The sequence below is a fragment of the Quercus robur genome, chromosome 10 (assembly GCF_932294415.1).
Source record: "Quercus robur chromosome 10, dhQueRobu3.1, whole genome shotgun sequence".
NCBI classification, from domain to species: domain Eukaryota; kingdom Viridiplantae; phylum Streptophyta; class Magnoliopsida; order Fagales; family Fagaceae; genus Quercus; species Quercus robur.
In genome coordinates, this window is record NC_065543.1 from 32,511,524 (window position 1) to 32,534,867 (window position 23,344).

Genomic DNA, 23,344 nt, shown 5'->3' on the forward strand with positions numbered 1-23,344 from the left:
AATCTAATGTATGATTTAGAGATGTGACAACCGGTGCACACCCATAAACTTTTTCACAACTTTGCCACAACTTTGCTATATGGCTATTCGTGAGTGGTGAAAATAAAATAGTGGGTCCATGATTTCGCCACTTACGAGTCGTTACGTAGCAAAGTTGTGGAAAAGTTTATGACACTAGATATACTTATGCAATTAATAACCCACTTAATGTCAGTAACTATTTTTTAAAAGGGATTCAATAATAAGTATTAATTCTTCCTAAAAAAAAAAAAAATTAACAGGTATCAATTCCATCGAATATTCTCTCATAAAGAAAAGTTTTTTTTTCTTTTTTTTAAGAAAATTTTTTGAGAAACAAAATTTGGTAGTGCATACTCCCTTTCCTGTCTTATAATTGAGTTTTTCTTAGCTTAGAGATCTTTCCCAGGTTAATGATTAAGGGACATTGAAGTGCACACTCCCTCTTTTATGTGAAAGGTACATAATAACACCAATACTTGTTTCTATGACTTTTTTTTTGAAGGCCAAACAAGCATAAAAAAAGAAAAGAAAAGAAAAGAAAGCGTGACTTTAATGGTTCTTGAGATACCAAAATATATGTGGATTTGGCTTATGTCTAGTACTTTTTTAACTAAATGTGTCCTTTTATATTAAATACACAATAGCAAGCAGTGGTGGGTTTTAATCTCCACTTTTTATTTAGTTAGTGGGTGATATGAGAGTTTCTCATCTATATACATATAACCGAACCTTTTGAAACTTTCACAATTTTCCATGTTAGTACAATATTTAAATAAAATTATCATTTTATTTAATTAAAATTATTTTTGTTTAGTTCAAACTTAACCAGGAGTGAAACTCTATCTCTTTAACAAGTCCAAGTTAAACTCAAACTCATACTCATTATTAAATAAAATTATTTTTGTTTAGTTCAAACTTAACCAGGAGTGAAACGCTGTCTCTCTCAATGTTATGAATACCGTTTCGGAACCCATTTCGGTTTGTCCAATGGAACGGAATATTTCGATACCGACCTATTTCAGCGTACTGTTTTAGAGTGTTTCGAAGTTCTTTAAAATATATATATATAAATATATATATATATATATATATTCTTATACAACATAAAATTATCAATTCATCAAAAAAGTATTACTAAATATCAAATATTACAAAATTTATAACAAGTCATTACTTACACAATAGTAATTAATAAAATAACCCCATAAAAAAATTAAATAAAATAATACCTTTACTGATTGCTATTAATATAGTGATTTAAAAAGAAAATCTTATTAAAGGGGTTTAGATTGTTTATTTTTTAAAAATTCATATTTGAGTTATTATGTAAAAAAATGAATTTTTTTAAAGCAAAATTTTGTAAATAATTGAATATTTTGGGAATTTGGGATAATTATAATCATGATTCATGAAGCTTCTAGGAAGCTCCACCCCAGCCTACTCCCACGTGCATTGATCCATTTTCCCTTAATAGTTAATATCAGAATTTTTTTTTCTAAATAACAATAAATATTAAAAAATTTAGTTAGTTGTCACGTTTGAAAGCAATGTTAAAAACTAGCATCTCGAGTGTCTAAAACTTGAGTTCTAAGATAAAACTCGAGTTTTTAAGTCTCGATTTGTAAGAGGATTGATTTAAAGTGAGAAAAAAATCGACGTCAAAATCGAGTTTTAAAGACTCGATTTCCATAAATTGCAGAAAAACGCCGCTATAGGGATTTAAAACGTCACTGCAAGGCTTAAAAACGCCACTATAGGTGAAATTTTTTTTGCATGAAACTCGAGTCTTAAAGATTTGAGATCTATGTGGCATTTTCACACTCCCAAAGCGAGTCTTTTGGACTCGAATTCTAATATGGATCTCGAGTTTCTAAAACTCAAGATGTTACTTTTCTTAAATCTTTCATATTGTTCCTAACTTACAATTTTGAATCACTATTCACATCTTTTCTACACAAAACCTCGTTAACATCACTTTTCAAAGCTCTATTTGTCATTTACAAGTCTCATAAATGAAACTCTCTCACTTTGAAAGTTCTAGAGAGTAGAGGCAACTTAGACAAGCCTTGAAGAAGAGATTTCAAATGGTAAACAAATTAACTTCCACTTCATCCACATACTGCCAAAGCTTGGATTTTTGCTTTCTTCTTCTTCTTTTTCTCTGGTTTTTTTTCCCTAACAAATCATTTGGTATTGATCAAAGATTCTGCTGTCTACTTCCCATTTTTTTTTTCTAACATATCATTTGGTAATGTCAAGTTTATGTTTGAAATAAGATGAAAAAATTCAAAAAAAAAAAAAAAAAAAAAACTCAAAGTGCATGCTGGCGAAATGAATTGATATATATATATATATATATATATATTTTAAAAGCCAAAATCTGGTATTGGCTTAAATTTGTATTTCGGCCAAAATTTGCCGGAATGGTCGGAACACTCCGAAATAGCCCGAAATTTGACTTGAGGTGGAACGGGAGGTATTATGGTACTGGTTTGCATGCCGGTATGAAATATTTCGGCTATTCCGATCGGAACGGAATGGAATCAATAAAAATAATCTCTCTAACAAGTCCAATTTAAACTCAAATTCATCATTATCATTTATATATATATATATATATATTTAGACCCCTTAAAACACAATTGGATTAACCTAATTAACTAGCCAAGTTATTACTTAGTCCAAATTCTAGATCTAGGTTATCACAATCAAACAATCATATCATGCATAATAGCGGAAATATAAATAGCACAATGATATGATGACTCAGGAAACCACACCGGTAAAAACCTGGGGAGGATTTAACCTAGCTATCCTCAAGGTAAACTTGAATCCACTATGAAAGAATTGAAGTTTTACAATAGGACTTAGACCACTAACATCCTATTGCTACCCACTAGTAGAAACTTACTGACACGATCACGTGCAAGCTCCGAGATCACGGACTCCTTCTTTCTTGGATTCTCCAGCAAGTACAAGCACACCCGCTTGTGTTTCTTTAAACTTTTATTACAGCAACTGAATGATCATCAAGCTCTCGATCAAATCTCCTTCTTGATAATCCTAAGTATGTGTGAAGGCAACCACCTCTAGATCTCACAAGAGATTCACACACATAGCAAATAGAGCAACCTCAAAAATGTGGCTAGTGTTTGCCTTTTATACTTAGGGCAAAACATAAAACCCTACATATTTTAATAAGTTAGGGTTGAGTTGGAGAAATCTGCAGAAAAAACATTCTGCCCGAGATTTGATCGATCGAGCCTGTTCTTCGATCGATCGAGCTAGGCCGAAAGTCACTAATACTTTTGCAGCCACTCGATTCCAACTTTACATACAATGCACACACTTCGAGCGAGTTTAAAACAAGACTAAAAATTGTTTTTATCATGGTTTGCCAACATTACACATTAAAGTTCTAAATACATTAGTTCCTAAGCCTTTAGAACCTAACATATATCATATATTATTATATATTAAAAGTTAAGCTTAGAAGCCGTGGTTGCGCCAAGTAACGTCACCAAATTGTAGAAAATTTTTTAGATTTAAAAAAAAAAAATATATATATATATATATATAATTTTTTTCTCCTATAATTTCTAAGTTGATAAAATTTTTAACTTGATTACATTCAAAATTCTTCATCTAATCCATCTACTATAATTTATAAGTTGATAAAAATCTTAATTTGATTACAATTTAAATTCTTCATCTAATCCATTTAATCCTTATTTTTTAAGTGTAGTGTATTATAATCCAAATTCTTCATCTAATTCTTATTCGTACGTGTAGTGTATTAACAAAAAAAAAAAAGAAAAAAAAAGAAGAAGAAGCAATTTTAACAAAATATGCAACTTATATTAGAAAATAAGTGTTTTAACAAAATATGCTACCTACATTCAACAAAACATAAAATTTTAAAAAGAGATTAAATTTAGTTGGTTTTCTTCTTTGAAAAGTAAATTTAGTTGGTTGGTGCCATACAACTACAACTTACAATTATGTCTATCTAAATATTATCAACAATGCCTAAAATAATAGGATAGAAAGAAAAAAAGAAATCCAATGCATAAAATATTAAAATGTGTAGTAGTGTACGTACGTAGAAGTATAGTTAATCCCATGAATTAAAAAAAAAAAAAAGTAAAAAAAATAAAACCACTTTCATTGGGAGGATATACACACGGGAAGCAATTTGTTATCTATTTTTTTTTCAAATTTATTTTGCTTAAATTTATTTATTTTTTTGGATATATATCAAATTTTTGGATTAAAAAAAAAAAAAAAAGGTAATAACATTTACAACTTGATCTTTACGGTATAATAGGGAAAAATATTGTAACTAACGTTAATAACTTGATTTTTATGGGTTTATTTTTGATAGGATGATTTTTATGGAATTTGATTTTAAATAAATTCCTTTTTTTTTTTTTGGTTGCTTATAACAACTTCTTTACAATTTAAAATTATTGTTTTATATTTTTCAGACATCTCCTTTTATTTATAAAAACCCCTTTTTTTTTTTTGAGAAATTTATTTATAAAAACTCAATCTTACACAATATGCATTCATTATATAACATAAAGTAAAAGGTTACATATTTTTTTAAAAAATAGAGCAAACAATTACTTTATTTTTATTATATATTTAATTTTAATTAATATAAAAATTATAATTCTTTATTTTCATTAATTTACACATGATTCTTAATAAAGCCGTGCATCGCACGGGCCTAATACTAGTATATATATATATATATATATAACCAAAGCCTCTAAAACTCTCACAATTTTTCACGTCAACACAATATTTAAATAAAATTATCATTTTATTTAATTAAAATTATTTTTGTTTAGTTCAAACTTAACCAAGAGTAAAATTCTATCTCTCTAACAAGTTCAACTTAAACTCAAACTTATTATTAAATAAAATTATTTTTGTTTAGTTCAAACTTAACCAGAAGTGAAATACTATCTCTCTAACAAGTCCAACTTAAACTCAAACTCATCATTATCATTTTTTTTAAAAATAAAATTATTTTTGTTTAATCAAAACTTAACAAGTCTATCTCTCGAAAAGTTCAACTTAAACTCAAACTCAAACGTTAATAATCTATATAAAAACAAAAATTATGATAGAACTAAAAAAAAAGAAAAAAAAAGAGACTAACGTTGAAAAAAAAGAGGGTTTGGTTTTTGGGTTGAACTTTCTACTAATTATTTTTTTATATTGTACATGGCAGATAAAACATCTCTATTTTTTTTTGAGAAAAAATAAAAAATGCAACCTATGTCTTCCAATCTAGGGAACGATAAATTTTTATTTGGAATGTTATATATAAATTTGTTGAATTTGGTTTTGAAGTTGTAGGGGCACGATTTTGGGGCTCAGGCCCCAAAAGGCAGGTGATCCTGGCCCAAAAGTCCCTTAACAATGAATTTGTAGAGAGTAGGTTACAGAACTAGGTCTTCGACAGAGGAAACACAGTTACGACCGTGCCATGCAACCAGTTGGACGTAAGGATATCCCTTCAAACCTTTGGAGTGATGGTCCCTGGGGCTGTTTCATATACTTCTGTTTCTTTTTTTCTTTTTCTATCTTTTTCTTCCTTCTCTATCTTTTTCTTTGTTCAGCTTGCGATCCCTTTTCCATGGGGATTTTCTTCTCTTATATAGCATCCTTCCTATGATCATGACCCTACACTTGTCAACCATCTGACCTTCCACTTGAGTGCCTGTCCCATAGGTCATCCTTTCTCTTTTCTGTGAGTTGCATTGGCCAAGATGATTCTGCCTTCCTGTCCCTTCCACATTAATGCGGCTGGAAAAGTAGTTCCTTGGCATTTAATGCGGCAGTTGTGGTTGCCCCCCTTCCTGGATGCCATGCACCATTCCTTCGTATTGAGTGACCTTTCGCTAGGTAGGGGGTGCGAATTTGACACTCACTTGGCGAGTCCGAGGAGGTACTCCTCCTCGGACGTCCCTAAGCAGGCCCGACCCATCATGGTTAGGATGGGATATCCTGCGCCTCTGCCTTTTCTTCTTATCGTGGTTGGGCTTGGTACATGAACTACGGCCCAACATCCACTGACAGATTTTATTCCCCACAGAAGTATAATTTGGGGATTCTATAAATTTTGAAGTTTTAAATCTTGGGGTTTTTGGTATTTGCGTCTCAGTAGGTTGATCTTAATTCTTTATTTTAAATGTTTTTTATTTAGATTCATGTGATTTTTTGTTTTCTTATTAAAAGTTATGATTTTTGGTTGATTAATTATTTGTTTGGATTAATTTCAATTAATTATTTGTTTGGATTCAACATAAAAGATAATGGAATTAGGTATTATAATTTTGATATTGTTCCATGTTTTGAATTGTCTATATTGTTATCACTACGAGAAAGTCATATTGGTACTCAAATTTAAAACTTGGTTTGTCTTCCACATATCATGGTCTTTATTTATGTATTTGCAGTTTATATTAGTTTTGAGTGCATGTGTGTGTATATATAACTATTGGGAGATTTGCTTTATTAATTTAAGAACTATAAATGATTTTGTAGGTTTTGGTAATTATGCACTTGCAACTCAATAACGTTCAATATTAGACAACACTTTTAAACTATGGAAAAGTATAGAAGTGAAATATTTCTTCATTTTTTTTATAAAAAATATACTAACTAGCAAATTGTCTATTTACTCTAGGGGTGTCCACGAGTTGGGCTGGGTCGGGTTTGTGCCCAACTCAGACTGGACTCGACCTTCTCAAGTGGGAAGATTTCGACCCGCAACCGACCTGTCAGAAGTTTCAGATCAACCAGGTCGAGTTGTATCGGATTTTGGTTGTGAATTGGTCGGTTTCGAGTTTTCCGATTTCGTCAGATTTTGACCAAAATCTGGCCGGATCTAGTCAGATCTAGTCGATATTCCTTTGTATCTATGGAAATTTGGCCGAGATTTGGCCGAGTTAGAGTTAAGCTTGCCGGAGTTTGGTCGAGTTTGAATAGATCTAGGCTAGATTCGTTGGATTTAAGCATATTTGAGTGAGGATTTGAGTAGATCTAAGTAAAGGACGGCCAAACGTGGTCGGATCAAAGTTGAGAAGCCCAAATGTGGCTAGATTTTGGCCTTCTTTTTGAGGTTTTGTCGAGCAAGTTAGGTAGATCAAGTTTTTGAGGACAAAACCCATCACTCGACTCGCCGGAGTCAAGTTTTGAAGATTAGGATCTATCATTGACTTGTCAGAGGTGTTAGTCCAACCGTGATGGGTTGGTTCCAGTTTGGTTGGTCAATTCTAATGAGTCTTCGGGTACTTTGGACAGCCCTAATACTCATTGTTGGATTTTTTGTTTTTATAGAGTCAATAGCTTTTTCGTGCATTGCACGGGTTAGGGACTAGTTAAAACAAAAGTAGATTTCCGTTAAAAAGTACTAAAGGTAAGCCAAACCCAGTATATGTAATATCCCAAACCTAATGTATGATTTAGAGATGTGACAACCGGGGCACACCTATAAACGTTTCCACAACTTTGCCACAACTTTGCTATATGGCGGTTCGTGAGTGATGAAAATAAAATAGTGAGTCCATGATTCCACCACTCACGAGTTGCCATGTAGCAAAGTAGTGATAAAGTTGTGGAAAAGTTTATGGCACTAGATTTACTCACGCAATTAATATCCCACTTAATGTCAGTAACTGTTTTTTAAAAGAGGCACAATAATAAGTATTAATTCTTCCTAAAAAAATAAAAAATAAAAAATAACAGGTATCAATTCCATTGAATATTCTCTCATTTTTAGAAACTTTTTTGAGAAACAAAAGTTGGTAGTGCATACTCCCTTTCTTGTCTTATAATTGAGTTTTTCTTAGCTTAGAGATCTTTCCCAGGTTAATGATTAAGGGACATTGAAGTGCACACTCCCTCTTTTATGTGAAAGGTACATAATAACACCAACTCTCGTCTTCAAGGAGCCCAATCCTTAAATTAAATGTAAGATTATAGTAAAAAAGTTATCAAGAAAAAAATGTATCTATAGGTATTATTACATAGTATTAATATGTGGAGGATTCTTCTGCGGGAGATCTTGGAGTTGACGAGAAGAAAGGTTTTGGAGGGATTTGCAATGCTTCTATGTTTCCTTCTAGCATTTCAATTACTTTACTCATGGACGGCCTATCAAATGGATTTTTTTGTATGCACCACAAACCCACTAAGATCATCTTTCTCACCATTGCAGTTTCCTCTATAGTCATATTAATGGGAAATCCTAAATCATTGTACTGCTCAAGACGCTTATAAATCAAATGTGGAAAATATATCTCATTGGTATTACTTATTCCAACATCAATGTTCTTTTTTCCTCCAACCATCTCCAAAATCATCATTCCATAGCTATAGACATTAGATTTGTATGAAACTACTTAAAAGTTTCTACTGAACACTTCAGGAGCTACATACCCTATTGTCCCTTTGGCTACTGCCATTTATATGTTACTCTCATTCCTTGGAGAAAGTTTAGCAAGTCCAAAATTAGAGATCTTTGGGGAAAATATTTCATCTAGAAGAATGTTATGTGATTTTATGTCAAAATGCAAGATTCTAGTGTTGCAACCATGGTGCAAGTACTCAAGCCCCCGAGCAATACCAATTGCAATTTGGAACAATTTTTCCAATCCTATGGGCATAGTGGTCGTCTCCGTGTTGTCACTATGTATAAACTTTTCAAGTGATCCGTTTGGCATAAACTCATAGATGAGAGCTCTTTTATGACCTTTGAGACAAAATCCAAGAAGTGTGACAATATTAATATGGGAAGTTCTACTAATGCTTGCAACTTCATTGATAAATTCTTCTCCATTTCCTTTTGATGCATTCAGGACCTTTACAACTACAGGAAGACCATTGAGTAGCTCTCCTTTGTAGACACCACATAGCCTCCTTGACCTAGTTTAACCTTAAATGAGTTGGTGAATTTTTTGACATTTGAGAATTTATATCTGTTTAGCGATAGTGGTCCGTAATTTCTAACATGTTCATTCTTTGTTTTCTTCATAAAAAATGGTGTTGACGTAGTTGATCTCTTACTTCTAAGACAACAAATTGTGATACAGGTAAGTAACACTCCAAGCACTAAACCACCAATACCTGCAGCATAATTCGAACATGATTTAGTTGGTGGAAGTTATATCCTCTTAAAATCTAAAACCTTCTTTTCTCAACGCCCTCTAAAGTAGCAAAATTAACACATGCAATTGTCTGCACTAAAATTTTCTGTAAAATATTGAGGAAAGATATTAAGTCTTTAGAATTTGCAAAAGAGCAAAAAATCCCTGTTATCAAAATATAAATATAATTTTCAAGTTGGACGCACTTAATCTATTTTCCATTGGCATATCTTACCTACAAACAACCTTGTATGCATGCTCCTGCTATTTTCTGCAGAGAAAATATAGTATTTATTAGTAAATACATAATGTGTATATAAATGAATTACTTGTGAATTTCTTGGGTTGCACTATATCACATTTCTACTCATAGGCATAGAAAGATGATATAAACTTGAAGAGGAGAAAGATCACCCTCGTCCATCAAGCCAACATCATCCATCAAGTCAGCATCGTCCATATGATGAACAACTACAACATACATTAAATGAGTTCTTTATAAATCACATAAGTAACGTTTAACGCACTAGACAGACAAAAGCATAACAGCCGAACCAATGGGCAAAAGACCATTGGAGTCTATAACACCTCTGCATTCATTACTGATGAGTGTTAATTTATCAAGATCATTTATCTCTCGATGGACAAATTAAATGCTATTCAATGTAAGGTGTAACGTACGGACATCAATGACAGACGAAGTCATAAAAGACATTCAATGCCTCAGACAGTAAAAAAGTAACGTACGGGCACCAACGGACAAAGAGCTATTGGCAGACAATAAAAGCCAGCCATTAATACCAATGGCTCCATATCTCAAGAATGCAGATGTTCATTCAAACAATGAAAACAAGGGCTATAAAACCCACCCAAACCAAAGGCAAGGAGGTACATAACTCTCATCCCAAAAACTATTCCCAAGTTGAATTCTTTTACAATATACTTCAATTGAATCCCATTTTAACTTAATTATTAGAGGGTGTTTGAAAAACACCACACCGGTGTATTCATATTTCTCTATTTTATATCTTATTGCAGGTTCATTTCTAGACGAATCCAACACCTTCATCCATCTGTATTAAAAAGGAGTTCAACTGATGATTTTCAGCACCAAAAGCTATAAAGCCAGAGAAGAACAACATTGAAAGGTTTGTCTCTAGACAAAGCCAACGCCTTTATCCATCTGTATCGATGAAGAGTTCAACTGATGATTTTTTTGGCATCATCAAAACTTATTCTTATTCACATAACCATATTATTCCCTTAGAGTCTTGGCATCACAAATGACATAAAATCACTATTTACTCTTTTTTGAAATACAAGCAAAGCTACACAAGTCATTGAACCATTTCGTATTCGCACTAACTATAGACCTAGCAAATGGGTCGGGTTGCACCAGCTCAAGTTAGGTCTTATTTAAGTTCAGCTTAAAAAGAAGTCGATCTAAACAATTTGTGAGGAGGTTAGGTCAATCATGTTATAGATGAGTTAATCAAGTTACAAGTTGAGCTGTATTTTTTTACATGCCAAAAGATAAATAATAAGAAGAATATTATATTGTTTTTATTTTCTTTTCAATAAAAATAAGAGAAAAATTAACAAAATCCCCAAAAATAAAATTTAAATAATATTAAATTCTTATGTTTACACAATCCAAAGTTTGGTAATGATATAATAACCATAAATGAATGAAAAAAAAAATACTAAGTTATCAATCTCCTCAGGTGCACATGTTCATGTTGCAGGTAAAATAATAAGTTAAATTACCTAGAAATATAACTAAATAAAAAGCTAGAATATAATCATTAATGAGAGTTCAATTAAAAAAAAGACAATCAATATAATAGATTAATCTAAGTACATAAATTTGAAACATGTAATTTGATTATTCAAAAATAAATAAATAATCGTAAAAGTGTCATACTTGAAAAGTTGGGAAAAAATTGGCCTTTGCCCTTTCTAAAAAAATAATCCAGCATTTTGCCCCATTTCCCAAACTAATTAGGGAAATGCCCCTCTTTTGAAACTTGATTGTCTCAAAATTGAGTTAAGCCCTATAGTGGCATTTTTAAGGAACCTATAGTGATGTTTTAAGGACACATAGTGGCGTTTTATAACTCGAGTTAAAAAAAAAAAAGAAAAAAAATTGCATGTAACTCGACTTCATGAAGATCGAGTTACAAAACGCCACTATAAGTCCTTAAAATGTCACTATAGTCTCCTTAAAACGGCACTATAGAGTTCCAGAATTTTTTTTTTTTTTTTTTTTTTTTTTTTTTTTTTTTTATAACTTGATTTTGAGAAAATCGAGTTTCAAAAGAGGGGCATTTCTGTAAATAGTTTGGGAAAGGAGACAAAATGTTGGATTTTTTTTTTTTTTAAAAGGGGCATTTGCCCATATTTTCTTGAAAAGTTGTATACCGCCTTACAAACTTGATTGTGCTGTACAAAACCATATAGAATTCAGCTTTCTTTCTCTATTATTATAATTATTTAAAACTTGAGTTTATAAAATAAAAAAAAGTAAGAGTTTGAAACTATGAAAAAAAAATCAAGCGATTGAAAAAAAACGATTAGTGGGGGGATGGAGGCATTAGGGATTTAGTGGCATGAGAAAAAGACAAAATTTGGCTACAAACATGGTTATAGTAAATGACTACAACCTCCACTAAAATAATTGTAGGGGCGGTTTTTGGGGCCCAGGCCCAGCAAGTAAGTGGTTCTAGCCCAAAAGTCCTCAGACAATGAATTTGTAGAGAGCGGGTTACAGAACTAGGGTTGGACGAAGTGAACGTCAGTTAGATGTATGCCATGCAATAGACGGAATGTGAAAGTATTCCATTTAAGTTCACAGGATATCGGTCCGAGGAGATGTATAAGTGCACCTCTTGCTCTGGTTACAGTCTACAGAGTTCTTTCACCTCTCTCTCTCTCTTTTTCCTCAATTCTCCGATCCCCTCTTCACGAGGATTTCCTTCTCTTATATAGCCTCCTTAAATTGATAAGGACCTTACACTTGTTAACCATCTGGACCTTTACTTGAGTGTCTGTCCCATCAGGTATCTTCCTTATCTTTCTGTGAGTTGCACTGGCCAATGTAACACCGTTCGCCTGTCTTCTCCACATTAATGCGGCTGAAAAAGTAGTTTTCTTGCATTTAATGTGGCAGTTGTGGCTTCTCCCTGACGTCTTACATTTTCCTCTTTCCTGCTGTGTGAGGCTCATCCTACTACCCACGTTCATCTGGGATGTTTCTTCATTGTGGAGGGGGCGCACATTGGGCCTATATTTGTGTGTCCGAGGAGACATTCCTCCTCGGACGTCTTTTAAAACAAACTGGGCTCCACGGGATTGGGCCAGAAGTCTTTTGGGCCTCTATTCCCCTTTGGGTCACGGTTGGGCTTCGTGTGGCCCCAGGCCCATTGTTGACTTTGGGAATTTCACCCCTACAATAGCCCTTCAAAATTCCGGCTCCTTCTTTCTTGTCCGAGGAGGAAAGGCGGGATTTTGACATTCATAGGATTATTTATTGTGGGTCCCCGCTTCACTCGTGTGGAGGTATGCTTCTCACGTGCCTCATTAATAATGGAGGTGGTTGATGACCCATGCGACGCTAATTATTACTTTTAGCGGTTTTATATATTTTTAATCCGACGGTTGGATGCTAGATCAACGGTTGGGATCATTTCCGTTTCTCTAGGCGGGAGTATGTCTGTCCAGCTTCTCCCGGATACATAAGATTTTCAAAGGCATTCCTTTCTCATTTTTGGACAAACACTCAAGCACTCAGAGCACTCCCTCACTTTCCCTTTTAAAGCGTTCAAGCCTTCGCAGTCGTCCCCTTGAAGATTTCCTGCAAGTTCCTCACCCGTAAGTGTACATTCCTTTTCTATTGCCTTTTCCGGCATTATTCCTTAAGTAAATTGTCTTCGAGTCACCTAGGATTAGGGGGATGGGTAAGCTTGACAAATTGGTAAATTCCCCGACCGGTATGGAAGGCTTCAGGGCTAAATACCGTATTCCGCCAGAGGTAGGTCTAGAGTATTGTTCTCTGGAGGAGGTCTTAATCAAGAGGAGAACGGGGCAGGTTGCCATTCCAGTGATAGCCTTCGTGGAAGGAGGAATGACCATCCCTATGGGGAGGATAACTAGGGATTATTTGCGTGGTCATAGATTGGCCCCTCACCAATGCGTTGCGAATATGTTCCGGATTTTGGGGTGCATAGAGGTCCTAAACAATCAGATGAACCTCGGCCTTACATGGCATGACGTGGTTCATCTATATGAATTGCACAGCCTCGGCGACTCATATTACTTGAAGTTCAGGTCCGATGAGGTGAGGTTGATATCCTGCCTTCCCAAGTCCAACAAAGGCTTGAAGGACGACCTTTTGATCGTCTCCGAACAATGGCACGACGGTATTCACTGCCCAGTCAGGGCAGGAAAACCAGGTGGGACACCATAGAGTTAGATCCCTTGGAAGGGGTCTTAGTTTTGATCTTTCTTTTTCTTCGTTTCAATTTTGACTATGCTTGTTTGCCTCCTCGGACTAACATAACCCTCTCTTTGGGCTTTGCAGACAAGGCGCATACGACTCCTCGACTAAGTTTGGTCAACATCCAAGCACTCAATTTCCTTCTGAGGTCTGAGATTTACATGAGTGCAGACGGGCAATTGCGGGCCGCACCTCTAATTTTGGACTACGAGCCCCTTGCTCGTGCTCTAGTGGAGGTCGGCTAAGCAATCAGGCCTGGTAGTCCGCGATTGGCACGGATCGACGTCTCCATACCAAGTTTTCTCGCTTCGAGAGATTTGCCTACCGTTCAGCTGCCTACTCAACGTGCTTTTCCTGCAGTGGTTGTCCCAGAGGAAGAAGCCGATTCCTCGCACTCGTCTTTGAAGGATCAGATAGACCAATTGCACTTCGCCGAGGAGGGAGAGGTGTCGGCCAGGCCAGTAGAGCTCTCGGATTCTGATTCAGATTTAGACCGCGCCTCGGCAGCCCCTGATCTTGGTTTAGCAATCGCACAAGTTGATACCATCCAAGAGCTTGAAGAAGAAGGAATGGACCTGAAACAAAGGTCTGGTCTTAGGGGCCTCCTTTCCAATAGGAACAAAGGGCAGTCCTCCAAGGATGTCTCGAAGGAACAGTCGACCTTCAAGGCTCCTCCTCCTCCTCCCACATCGGATGCGGCACTGCAGCCTATGCCCAATTTGAGGCGAAAAAGGCCTGTGGGGGAATTGGAGGAGGTCGAGGTTGGCCAAGAAAAAGCCAAGCCTCAGAAGAAAGGCAAAGAGACCAAAGAGCCCAAAGAGAAGAGGACCAGGTCCATTGACAGCCGAGATGAGGCGGCTATCCGGAGGGAACAGCGAATCTATTCGCCACGGCTCGAACTGGACGGCGCTCCAATTTCTTAGGATGCGACCCCGTGAGAATCCCAGCGAGGGCAGGCATCATTCTTGGCCGAGGCCCTGTAGCAGCCTCTTCTCTTGCCTCGCGATATGAAGGGGCTACGGGATACTCGGGAACCAGACCTCTTCATGTCGCTGAAGAGGGACATGGCTATGGTAAGTGTGAACTTCTCCTATCTCTTTCTCTTGTTACGTATCTATTTATGCATCATTCTCTTTAATTAAGCCTTTACTTTTCTGGCGCAGGTCACTTAGCAAATCTTCGTTGTTGAGGAATGGGCCAAAAAGGCACGTGAGGACCTTCACAACGAGGCTCAGTCCCGCTGTGCTACCAAAAGGACTGCTGGCGACCTCAAGAAGGAAAATGATGGTCTGAGCAATGAAGTAAAAGAGGCAAAGAAGGGCCGTGCAAGCGCGGAAGCCGGCCTTAAAAACGCTACTAAGCAGGCTGAGGATCTGCGCCTACAACTCCACCAGTCCGAGGAAAATCTCGTGACAGAGAAGCAGGCGGTTTGAGATCTCAAGGCCGAGCTTGCGAAGGTCAAGGGGGAGGCCCGTCTGGCCAGGGAGGCGGCCGAGAAAGCAGTGGCAGCCTCTTATGATTGCGGGGTCAAGGACACTGAGGTCAGGCTGGCCGAGGAGGTGGCTGCTGTATGCAGGGAATACATTGCCCTGTCTTGGGGTGTACCCTTGGATCGGGCGGCAGTCCCAGTGGATTCCGATCTTAGGAAAGCTGAGAATATTTTCTTTCCTGAGGACGTTCGTGAGATCTCTGACGTGGTCGTGCCTGAAGAGCCTCTCCCAACGAAGGCTTTAGCCTCGGACTCCGCTATGCCTGAATCTAAGGATGCGCAGCCGGTCGTGAAGGACAAGTCGCCCGAGGACAGTCTTTCAATCAGGGAGGTTGTTGCACAGGCTAAGGAGACTGTTCCGGGGCCCCAGCCAGCAGACGACCAACCTGGGCCTGCTCAGGGATCAGATTTAGGAAAAGAGTGTAGGATTTTACTTGTTAGACCCTTTATATTTTGTTCTGTTTAATGGTTGTAAAAGGATCGCTTTTGGGGATTTTAATGAAAGGTGTCGTTTCCTTTTATTCTTGTTGTTTTACTTTCTCTTCTGTTTTCATCATAAATGGATGTCTATTCTGCCATTAACTGTTGAAAAACAAGCATGAGTGAATGAATGTGTAAAATAATAGTCGATAATTAGACAAAATGGTAGCGAGGCTAATTTCCCCCAAGTCTATGGTCTGAGGAATCAGGCAGGACTTGGGTTCTGTTTAACACTTGGTGAAAATTGCTGCGAGGTTAATTTCCCCCAAGTCTGTGGTCCGAGGAGCCAGGCAGGACTTAGGTTCTATTTAACACTTGGTGAAAACTGCTGCGAGGTTAATTTCCCCCAAGTCTGTGGTCCGAGGAGCCAGGCAGGACTTGGGTTCTGTTTAAAACTTGGTGAAAATTACTGCGAGGCTAATTTCCCCCAAGTCTGTGGTCCGAGGAGCCAGGCAGGACTTGGGTTCTGTTTAACACTTAGTGAAAATTGCTGCGAGGTTAATTTTCCCCAAGTCTATGGTCCGAGGAGCCAGGCAGGACTTGGGTTCTGTTTAACACTTAGTGAAAATTGCTGCGAGGTTAATTTCCCCCAAGTCTGTGGTCCGAGGAACCAGGCAGGACTTGGGTTCTGTTTAACACTTAGTGAAAATTGCTGCGAGCTTAATTTCCCCCAAGTCTGTGGTCCGAGGAACCAGGCAGGACTTGGGTTCTGTTTAACACTTTGTGAAAATTCCTGCGAGGTTAATTTCCCCCAAGTCTGTGGTCCGAGGAGTCAGGCAGGACTTGGGTTCTATTTAACACTTAGTGAAAATTGCTGCGAGGTTAATTTCCCCCAAATCTGTGGTCCGAGGAGTCAGGCAGGACTTGGGTTCTGTTTAACACTTAGTGAAAATTGTTGCGAGGTTAATTTCCCCCAAATCTGTGGTCCGAGGAGTCAGGCAGGACTTGGGTTCTGTTTAACACTTTGTGAAAATGGCTTCGAAGTTAATTTTCCTCAAGTCTGTGGTGCGGGGAGCCAGGTAGGACTTGGGTTCTGTTTAACACTCTGTGAAAATTGCTGGGAGGTTAATTTCCCCCAAGTCTGTGGTCCGAGGAGCTAGGCAGGACTTGGGTTCTGTTTAACACTTTGTGAAAATGGCTGTACAGTAATACGACGTCAAGGTTGATGTCTTTCATTAATAACAGTACCTTTTCAGGTTATTTATATTCCATGGGCGTGGCACTACATGTTCATCCAAATCTTCCAAAAAGTATGCCCCTATGCCGTCTACTGAAGTGATACGGTATGGACCTTCCCAGTTTGGTCCAAGTTTTCCCCATGCAGGGTTCCTCGCGGTGCCCAGGATTTTCCTCAACACTAGATCCCCGGGTGCCAATGGCCTTGACCTCACCTTGGCGTCGTAGCCCTGTTTGAGCTTTTGCTGATAGTATGCTAGGTGGACCATCGCACTTTCCCTTTTTTCTTAAAGGAGGTCCAAGCTTTTTTCCAGAAGGCTGTTATTAACAATGGGGTTGAAGGCAGTAGTCCTCTAGGTTGGAAAGTTTATCTTCAGTGGGATGACAGCCTCGGCTCCATAGGTCAATGAAAAGGGGGTTTCTCCTGTGGACCTACGAGGTGTGGTGCGGTATGTCCACAAGATGTGGGCTAACTCTTCAACCCACCTCCCTTTCGCATCGTCCAACCTCTTTTTCAGTCCACTCACTATGGTTTTATTGATGGCTTCCGCCTGTCCATTACCCTGTGGGTAGGCCGATGTGGAGTATCGATTGATAATTCCCAGCTCATTATAGTATTCTCTGAAGGCTTTGCTGTCAAACTGGAGGCCGTTGTCAGAGATCAGGGTGTGCGGGGTCCCGAACCTAGTGATGATATTTTTCCAAACAAACCTCTTGACATCGACGTCCCTAATGTTTGCCAGCGCCTCAGCTTCGACCCACTTTGTGAAGTAATCGGTGCTGACGAGAAGAAATTTCTTGTTCCTAGCCGCTTTGGGGAATGGTCCTAATATGTCTAGGCCCCATTGTGCGAATGGCCAAGGGCTGGACAGCGGGTTAAGTTCCCCGCCTGGCTGGTGTATGTTTGGGGCAAACCTTTGGCACTAGTCGCACTTCTTCACATATTCCAGAGCCTCTTGATGCATGCTCGGCCACCAGTAACCCAACGTCATGGCCCTGTGGGACAGGGACCTACCCCCCGTATGGCTTCCACAAATCCCTTCATGTAACTCCTCCAGGATGAGTTCTGTAGCCTCTGGGTGCACACACAGCAGGTACGGCCCCGAGAACGAGCATCGGTAAAGTTTGGAGTCCTCGGACAGCCAGAATCGAGAAGCTTTCCTCCTGACTTTGTCAGCCTCAACCTTATCGTTTGGCAAGGCATCGTGCTTTAAGAACAGCACCAGAGGGTCCATCCAACTAGGCCCTGCCCCGACGTTGTGTACTCGAATTCCGTTGGCCTTCTCTATTGTTGGGCGGCAGAGATCTTTAACTAAAATGACCCGCGGAAGGGGCTGAGCCGAGGAGGTGCCCAGCGTGGCGAGAGAGTCAGCATGGGTGTTCCCACTCCTGGGTACATGCGTTAAATGGAAGTGGTAGAAATAGGTCTGCAGGTGCTTAGCCCGGGCCAGGTACTCTTGCATTCTTTCATCTTTCGCCTCCAATTCCCCGTTTACTTGTCCCACGATGAGTCTCGAATCCGAGAATATATTTACGTATTTTCCACCCAATTTTCGGATCATTGACATCCCCTCTAATAGCGCCTCATACTCGGCTTCATTATTCGTGGCTGAGAATTCGAGCCTCAACGACTTTTCTATAGTTATCCCTTCAGGAGAGACTAGAATGAGCCCCATGCCTGAGCCCCTTTGGTTCGCTGCACCGTCGATGTGTGCTTTCCACCAATTGTGTTCATGCTGAGAGACTGTGCTGATCAGTTTCTCACCAGCACTTGGTGATCCCGACACTTCCATTCCTTCTAGGGTGGGCTCCGCAAATTCAGCTACTAGATCGACAAGGACCTGACCTTTTATGGCGGTGCGAGGCATGTATCTAATGTCGAAGGCGCCCAGGATCGTTCCCCACTTAGCAATTCTGCCTGTGTAGTCGGCGCTGCGGAGGACGGATTTCAACGGAAGTTGAGTTAGCACAACTACTGTATGTGCCTGAAAATAGTGGGGGAGCTTCCGCGTGGCTTGTACGACAGCCCAGATAGCTTTTTCGAGGGGGAGATACCGGATCTCTGCCTCCTGCAGCGATTTGCTCACGTAATACACGGGTCCTTGCGTGCCGTTGTCTTCTCGGATTAACACTAAGCACACCGCATGAGAGGCTACTGCGATGTATGCGAACAGCACCTCGTCGGCATCGGGACTGGACATAATCGGTGGTCGGGCGAGGTATTCCTTGAGCTGTTGGAAAGCTAAAGCACATTCCTCAGTCCATTCGAAGCCCTTCCACTTGTGCAATAGGAGGAAGAAAGGTCTGCATCTGTCCGCTGAGCGGGAGATGAAACGGTTTAAGACAGCTATCATGCCGGTAAGCTTCTGGACCTCTTTGGGATTTCGGGGAGGCTGCAGGCTATGAATGACTCTTATTTGGTCAAGGTTAACTTCTATTCCTCTGTGGGTCACCATATAGCCTAAGAATTTTCCTGATCCCACCCCAAATGAACATTTGGATGCGTTCAGTCGTAGCTTGTACTTTCTCAGAATTTGAAATACTTCGCCGAGGTCTCTGACGTGGTCGGCCACCAATTTGCTCTTTACCACCATGTCATCTATATACACTTCAACGTTCTTACCCATCTGCTGTTCGAACATCCTAGTCATCATCTTTTGATAGGTCGACCCAGCATTCTTCAAGCCGAAGGGTATCATCTTATAATGATAATTTCCAACTGGGGTGACAAAAGCAATTTTTTCTTGGTCTTCGGCAGCCAGGGATATCTGATTGTAGCCCTGGAAGGCATCCAAAAAACTCATTCGTGGGTGCCCGACAGTCACATCTACCAATTGGTCTATCCGCGGCATTGGGAAAGGATCCTTCGGGCAGGCCTTGTTTAAGTCTGTGAAGTCTACGCAGTCCCGCCATTTCCCGCTCTTCTTTTTTACCACAACCGTGTTGGCTAACCATTCGGGGTAGAATACTTCCTTGATAGCCCCAGCTTTCTTCAATTTTGCGACCTCTTCTCTCACAGCGTCTGCATGTTCTTTTGATGGCCGCCGTGGAGGCTGCTTCTTAGGAGTTATAGCCGGGTTAACATTAAGGTGATGGCATATGAGATCTGAGTCAACCCCGGGGGTCTCATAGGGTTCCCAGGCGAATACATCCGCATTCCGTCGAAGAAAATCAATTAGTGTTGACTTCTCCTGGGGTGGTAATTCCAAGCCGATCTGAAAAAACCTCTCAGGGTCTGATCCGACAAGTACTTTCTCCAGCTCCTCACAGCTTACCTCCGTGGCTGGTCCTCCACCACCCGCAGTTGGGACTGGGGTCATTGATTGCTATAAGCTGTTCTCGGCTGAAGTGGAAGGTTCACTATTTAGTCGTCGCGAGATTGCCGACACCATACATTGCCTAGCCATTCCTTGGTTCCCTATTATTTCTTTGATTTGACCTCCTGACGGATACTTCACTTTTTGGTGCAAGGTTGATGGCACAACCCCTAGTGCATGAAGCCACAGCCGGGCCACGATAGCCGTGTAGGGGGAGTACGCATCTACGACAATGAAGTTCACCTCTACCACGTCTGAGTCTGTTTGCACAGGTAGCCTTATCATGCCTTTCGGGGTGACGATTTTTCCTTCAAAACTGACCAGAGGGGAATCGTATGGCGACAGGTCTTCTGGTTTCAAGTTCAACCCCTTGTACAAATCAGGGTACATTACCTCCACGGCACTGCCTTGATCAACTAACACCCATTTCACGTCATAACCTCCAATTCTGAGCGTGACGACTAGTGCATCGTCGTAGGGTTGAAGGGTTCCTTGCTTGTCCTCCTCCGAGAACCCAATTAATGGCGTGGCACTCACTTTGGCTCTCTTGGATTCCCTTTTGTCCGGCTCAGTTAGGAACCTGCTCACTGACATTACTCTGAAAGGGCTGGAACCGGTCCTTCCAGGTGCGGCAAGAATGACATTTATTGTGCCAATGGGTGGCCTCAATGTGCCTTGTCTGATTTTGATATTTGACTGTTCCTGCCATCCTTCAGGGCGGTGCAACAGATGCCTCAACTTCCCTTCTCGGACAAGCCGATCCAAATGGTTTTTCAGATTCCTGCAATCATCGGTGGTGTGTCCTGGCTCCTGGTGGTACGCGCAGTACAGATTCTGATTGCGTTTTGAGGGGTCGCCTGCCATCCTGTTCGGCCACTGAAAGAAGGGTTCGCACTTCACCTTCTCTAGGATCTTGTGCAATGGTTCTCAGAACACAGCATGGACTGCCTAAGCCCCAGTAGGTTCGGACTGTTCCGCATAGTCTCTTCTCGGCCTGTTATTGCTGTTAAAGCGGTCTGACCTGAAGTCCCTCCTCTCCTGAGGGACAACCTTCATTTTACCTTTCCCTATCTGCTGGTCCTCCTCGACCCTTTTGTACTTGTAAATTCTGTCCATGAGTTGGCGCATGCTGGTGACTGGCTTCCCAGTGAGGGACTTTCTTAAACCATGTTCTGTCAGCAGGCCCCTTTTGAACGTACTAATGACGACGTCATCGTAATTTCCTTCTATCTCGTTATACATTTCCCAGTATCTGTCTGAGTAGGCCTTCAACGTCTCTCCTTCCCGCATGGACAAGGATAGGAGGGAATCGAAGGGCCGAGGGACTCTAGTGCTGGTGATGAAACGGGAACTAAAAGCCTGTGTCAGCTGTTTAAAGGAATCTATGGAATTCGGCTGGAGGGCATCAAACCATCTCATCGCCATGGGTCCCAAGCTGGACAGAAACACCTTGCACATTAACGCCTCATCCTTGGAGTGGACGGCCATCCTCTAATTGAATTGGCTTACATGCTCTACTGGGTCAGTCCGACCATTGTATATGGCAAACGTTGGCTGATGGAACCGCCGAAGAAGCACTGCCCTCTCTATTCTACGCGTGAACGGCGACTAGGAGATGCGATCCAAGGCCTTGCTCATGGCATCGTTGGCCAGGCCTTGGTAAGATGGGCTTTTGTGGCTGCGTTTGCAAGGCCACTCTTCCTCATAGGAAAAAGTCTCGCTTGGAGGGGTTCTTAATCTTCGCCTGTATTCGTTATCCTCATCACTGCTAGTGTCCGAGCCGGGTGAAGGACGTTTTCGCTGCGCTCAACGCAGCTTCTTCTTCAAATCATCAATCTCTTGCTGTAGAGCCTTTCGCTCGTTCTGCTTATGGGATGCATGATCTTTCCCCTTTGAGCGGCTTCTACTCGTGTGAGAGGTGTTCACACTGCCCTCTTGTTGATTATCTTGGTCTTTCCCTCGTTCGAGATTCAAAAAATTGTCCTGCCGTTGGGAATCTGCACGTCCGGTTTGGCGCGGACCTGACCCTTCCATTTCTTACAGATTCACTTGTCGAGACACAAGTTCTTCCCACAGATGGCGCCAATTGTAGGGGCGGTTTTTGGGGCCCAGACCCAGCAAGTAAGTGGTTCTGGCCCAAAAGTTCCCAGACAATGAATTTGTAGAGAGCGGGTTACAGAACTAGGGCTGGACGAAGTGAACGTCAGTTAGATGTATGCCATGCAATAGACGGAACGTGAAAGTATTTCATTTAAGTTCACAGGATATCGGTCTGAGGAGATGTATAAGTGCACCTCTTGCTCTGGTTACAAACTACAGAGTTCTTTCACCTTTCTCTCTCTCTCTTTTTCCTCAATTCTCCGATCCCCTCTTCATGGGGATTTCCTTCTCTTATATAGCCTCCTTAAATTGATAAGGACCTTATACTTGTTAACCATTTGGACCTTCACTTGAGTGCCTGTCCCATCAGGCATTTTCCTTATCTTTTTGTGAGTTGCATTGGCCAATGTAACACTGTTTGCCTGTCTTCTCCACATTAATGCGGCTGAAAAAGTAGTTTTCTTGCATTTAATGTGGCAGTTGTGGCTTCTCCCCGACGTCTTACATTTTCCTCTTTCCTGCTGTGTGAGGCTCATCCTACTACCCACGTTTGTCTGGGATAGTTCTTCACTGTGGAGGGGGCGCACATTGGGCCTATATTTGTGTGTTCGAGGAGACATTCCTCCTCGGATGTCTTTTAAAACAAACTGGGCTCCACAAAATTGGGCCAGAAGTCTTTTGGGCCCCTATTCCCCTTTGGGTCATGGTTGGGCTTTGTGTGGGGCCCCAGGCCCATTGTTGACTTTGAGAATTTCACCTCTACAATAATTAATGTGGCTACATATTTTGAAATCTAATCATTGGATTGCATATTTTTATGTTCATAACATGCATGTCAAATTTTTTGTCAATCAGATATTATTTATTACTCGATCTATAAACCTATTTTTTATGTATAACTAGTGTATAACCCCTTGCATATGCACTGGGTACAATTAAAAATAATCGTAATTACATGATTCAAATTCTACATAATATTGACTTACATCTTTTTTAAACTATACATTTTTAAAATATTTAATTGAATTTAAACTTTTCGGTTTTTGTATCCAATAATGCCCTCACTACAAAATTTAAAAAATTAGATGGACACAACACAAAT

At 39.9% G+C, this 23,344-nt stretch overlaps 1 protein-coding gene across 1 annotated transcript; it reads right to left on the reverse strand.

Moving 5' to 3' along the window:
• Positions 1 to 20,151: 20,151 nt before the first annotated feature.
• LOC126704069 (uncharacterized) lies at positions 20,152 to 21,006 on the reverse strand. Its single transcript, XM_050403106.1, has one exon. It carries the CDS (start codon positions 21,004 to 21,006, stop codon positions 20,152 to 20,154), a length of 855 nt encoding a protein of 284 aa, XP_050259063.1.
• Positions 21,007 to 23,344: the final 2,338 nt, after the last annotated feature.

Excerpts from the sequence above, each read along its gene's own strand:
- LOC126704069 (XM_050403106.1), bottom strand. The coding sequence starts at position 21,006 with ATGGCAGGCGACCCCTCAAAACGCAATCAGAATCTGTACTGCGCGTAC.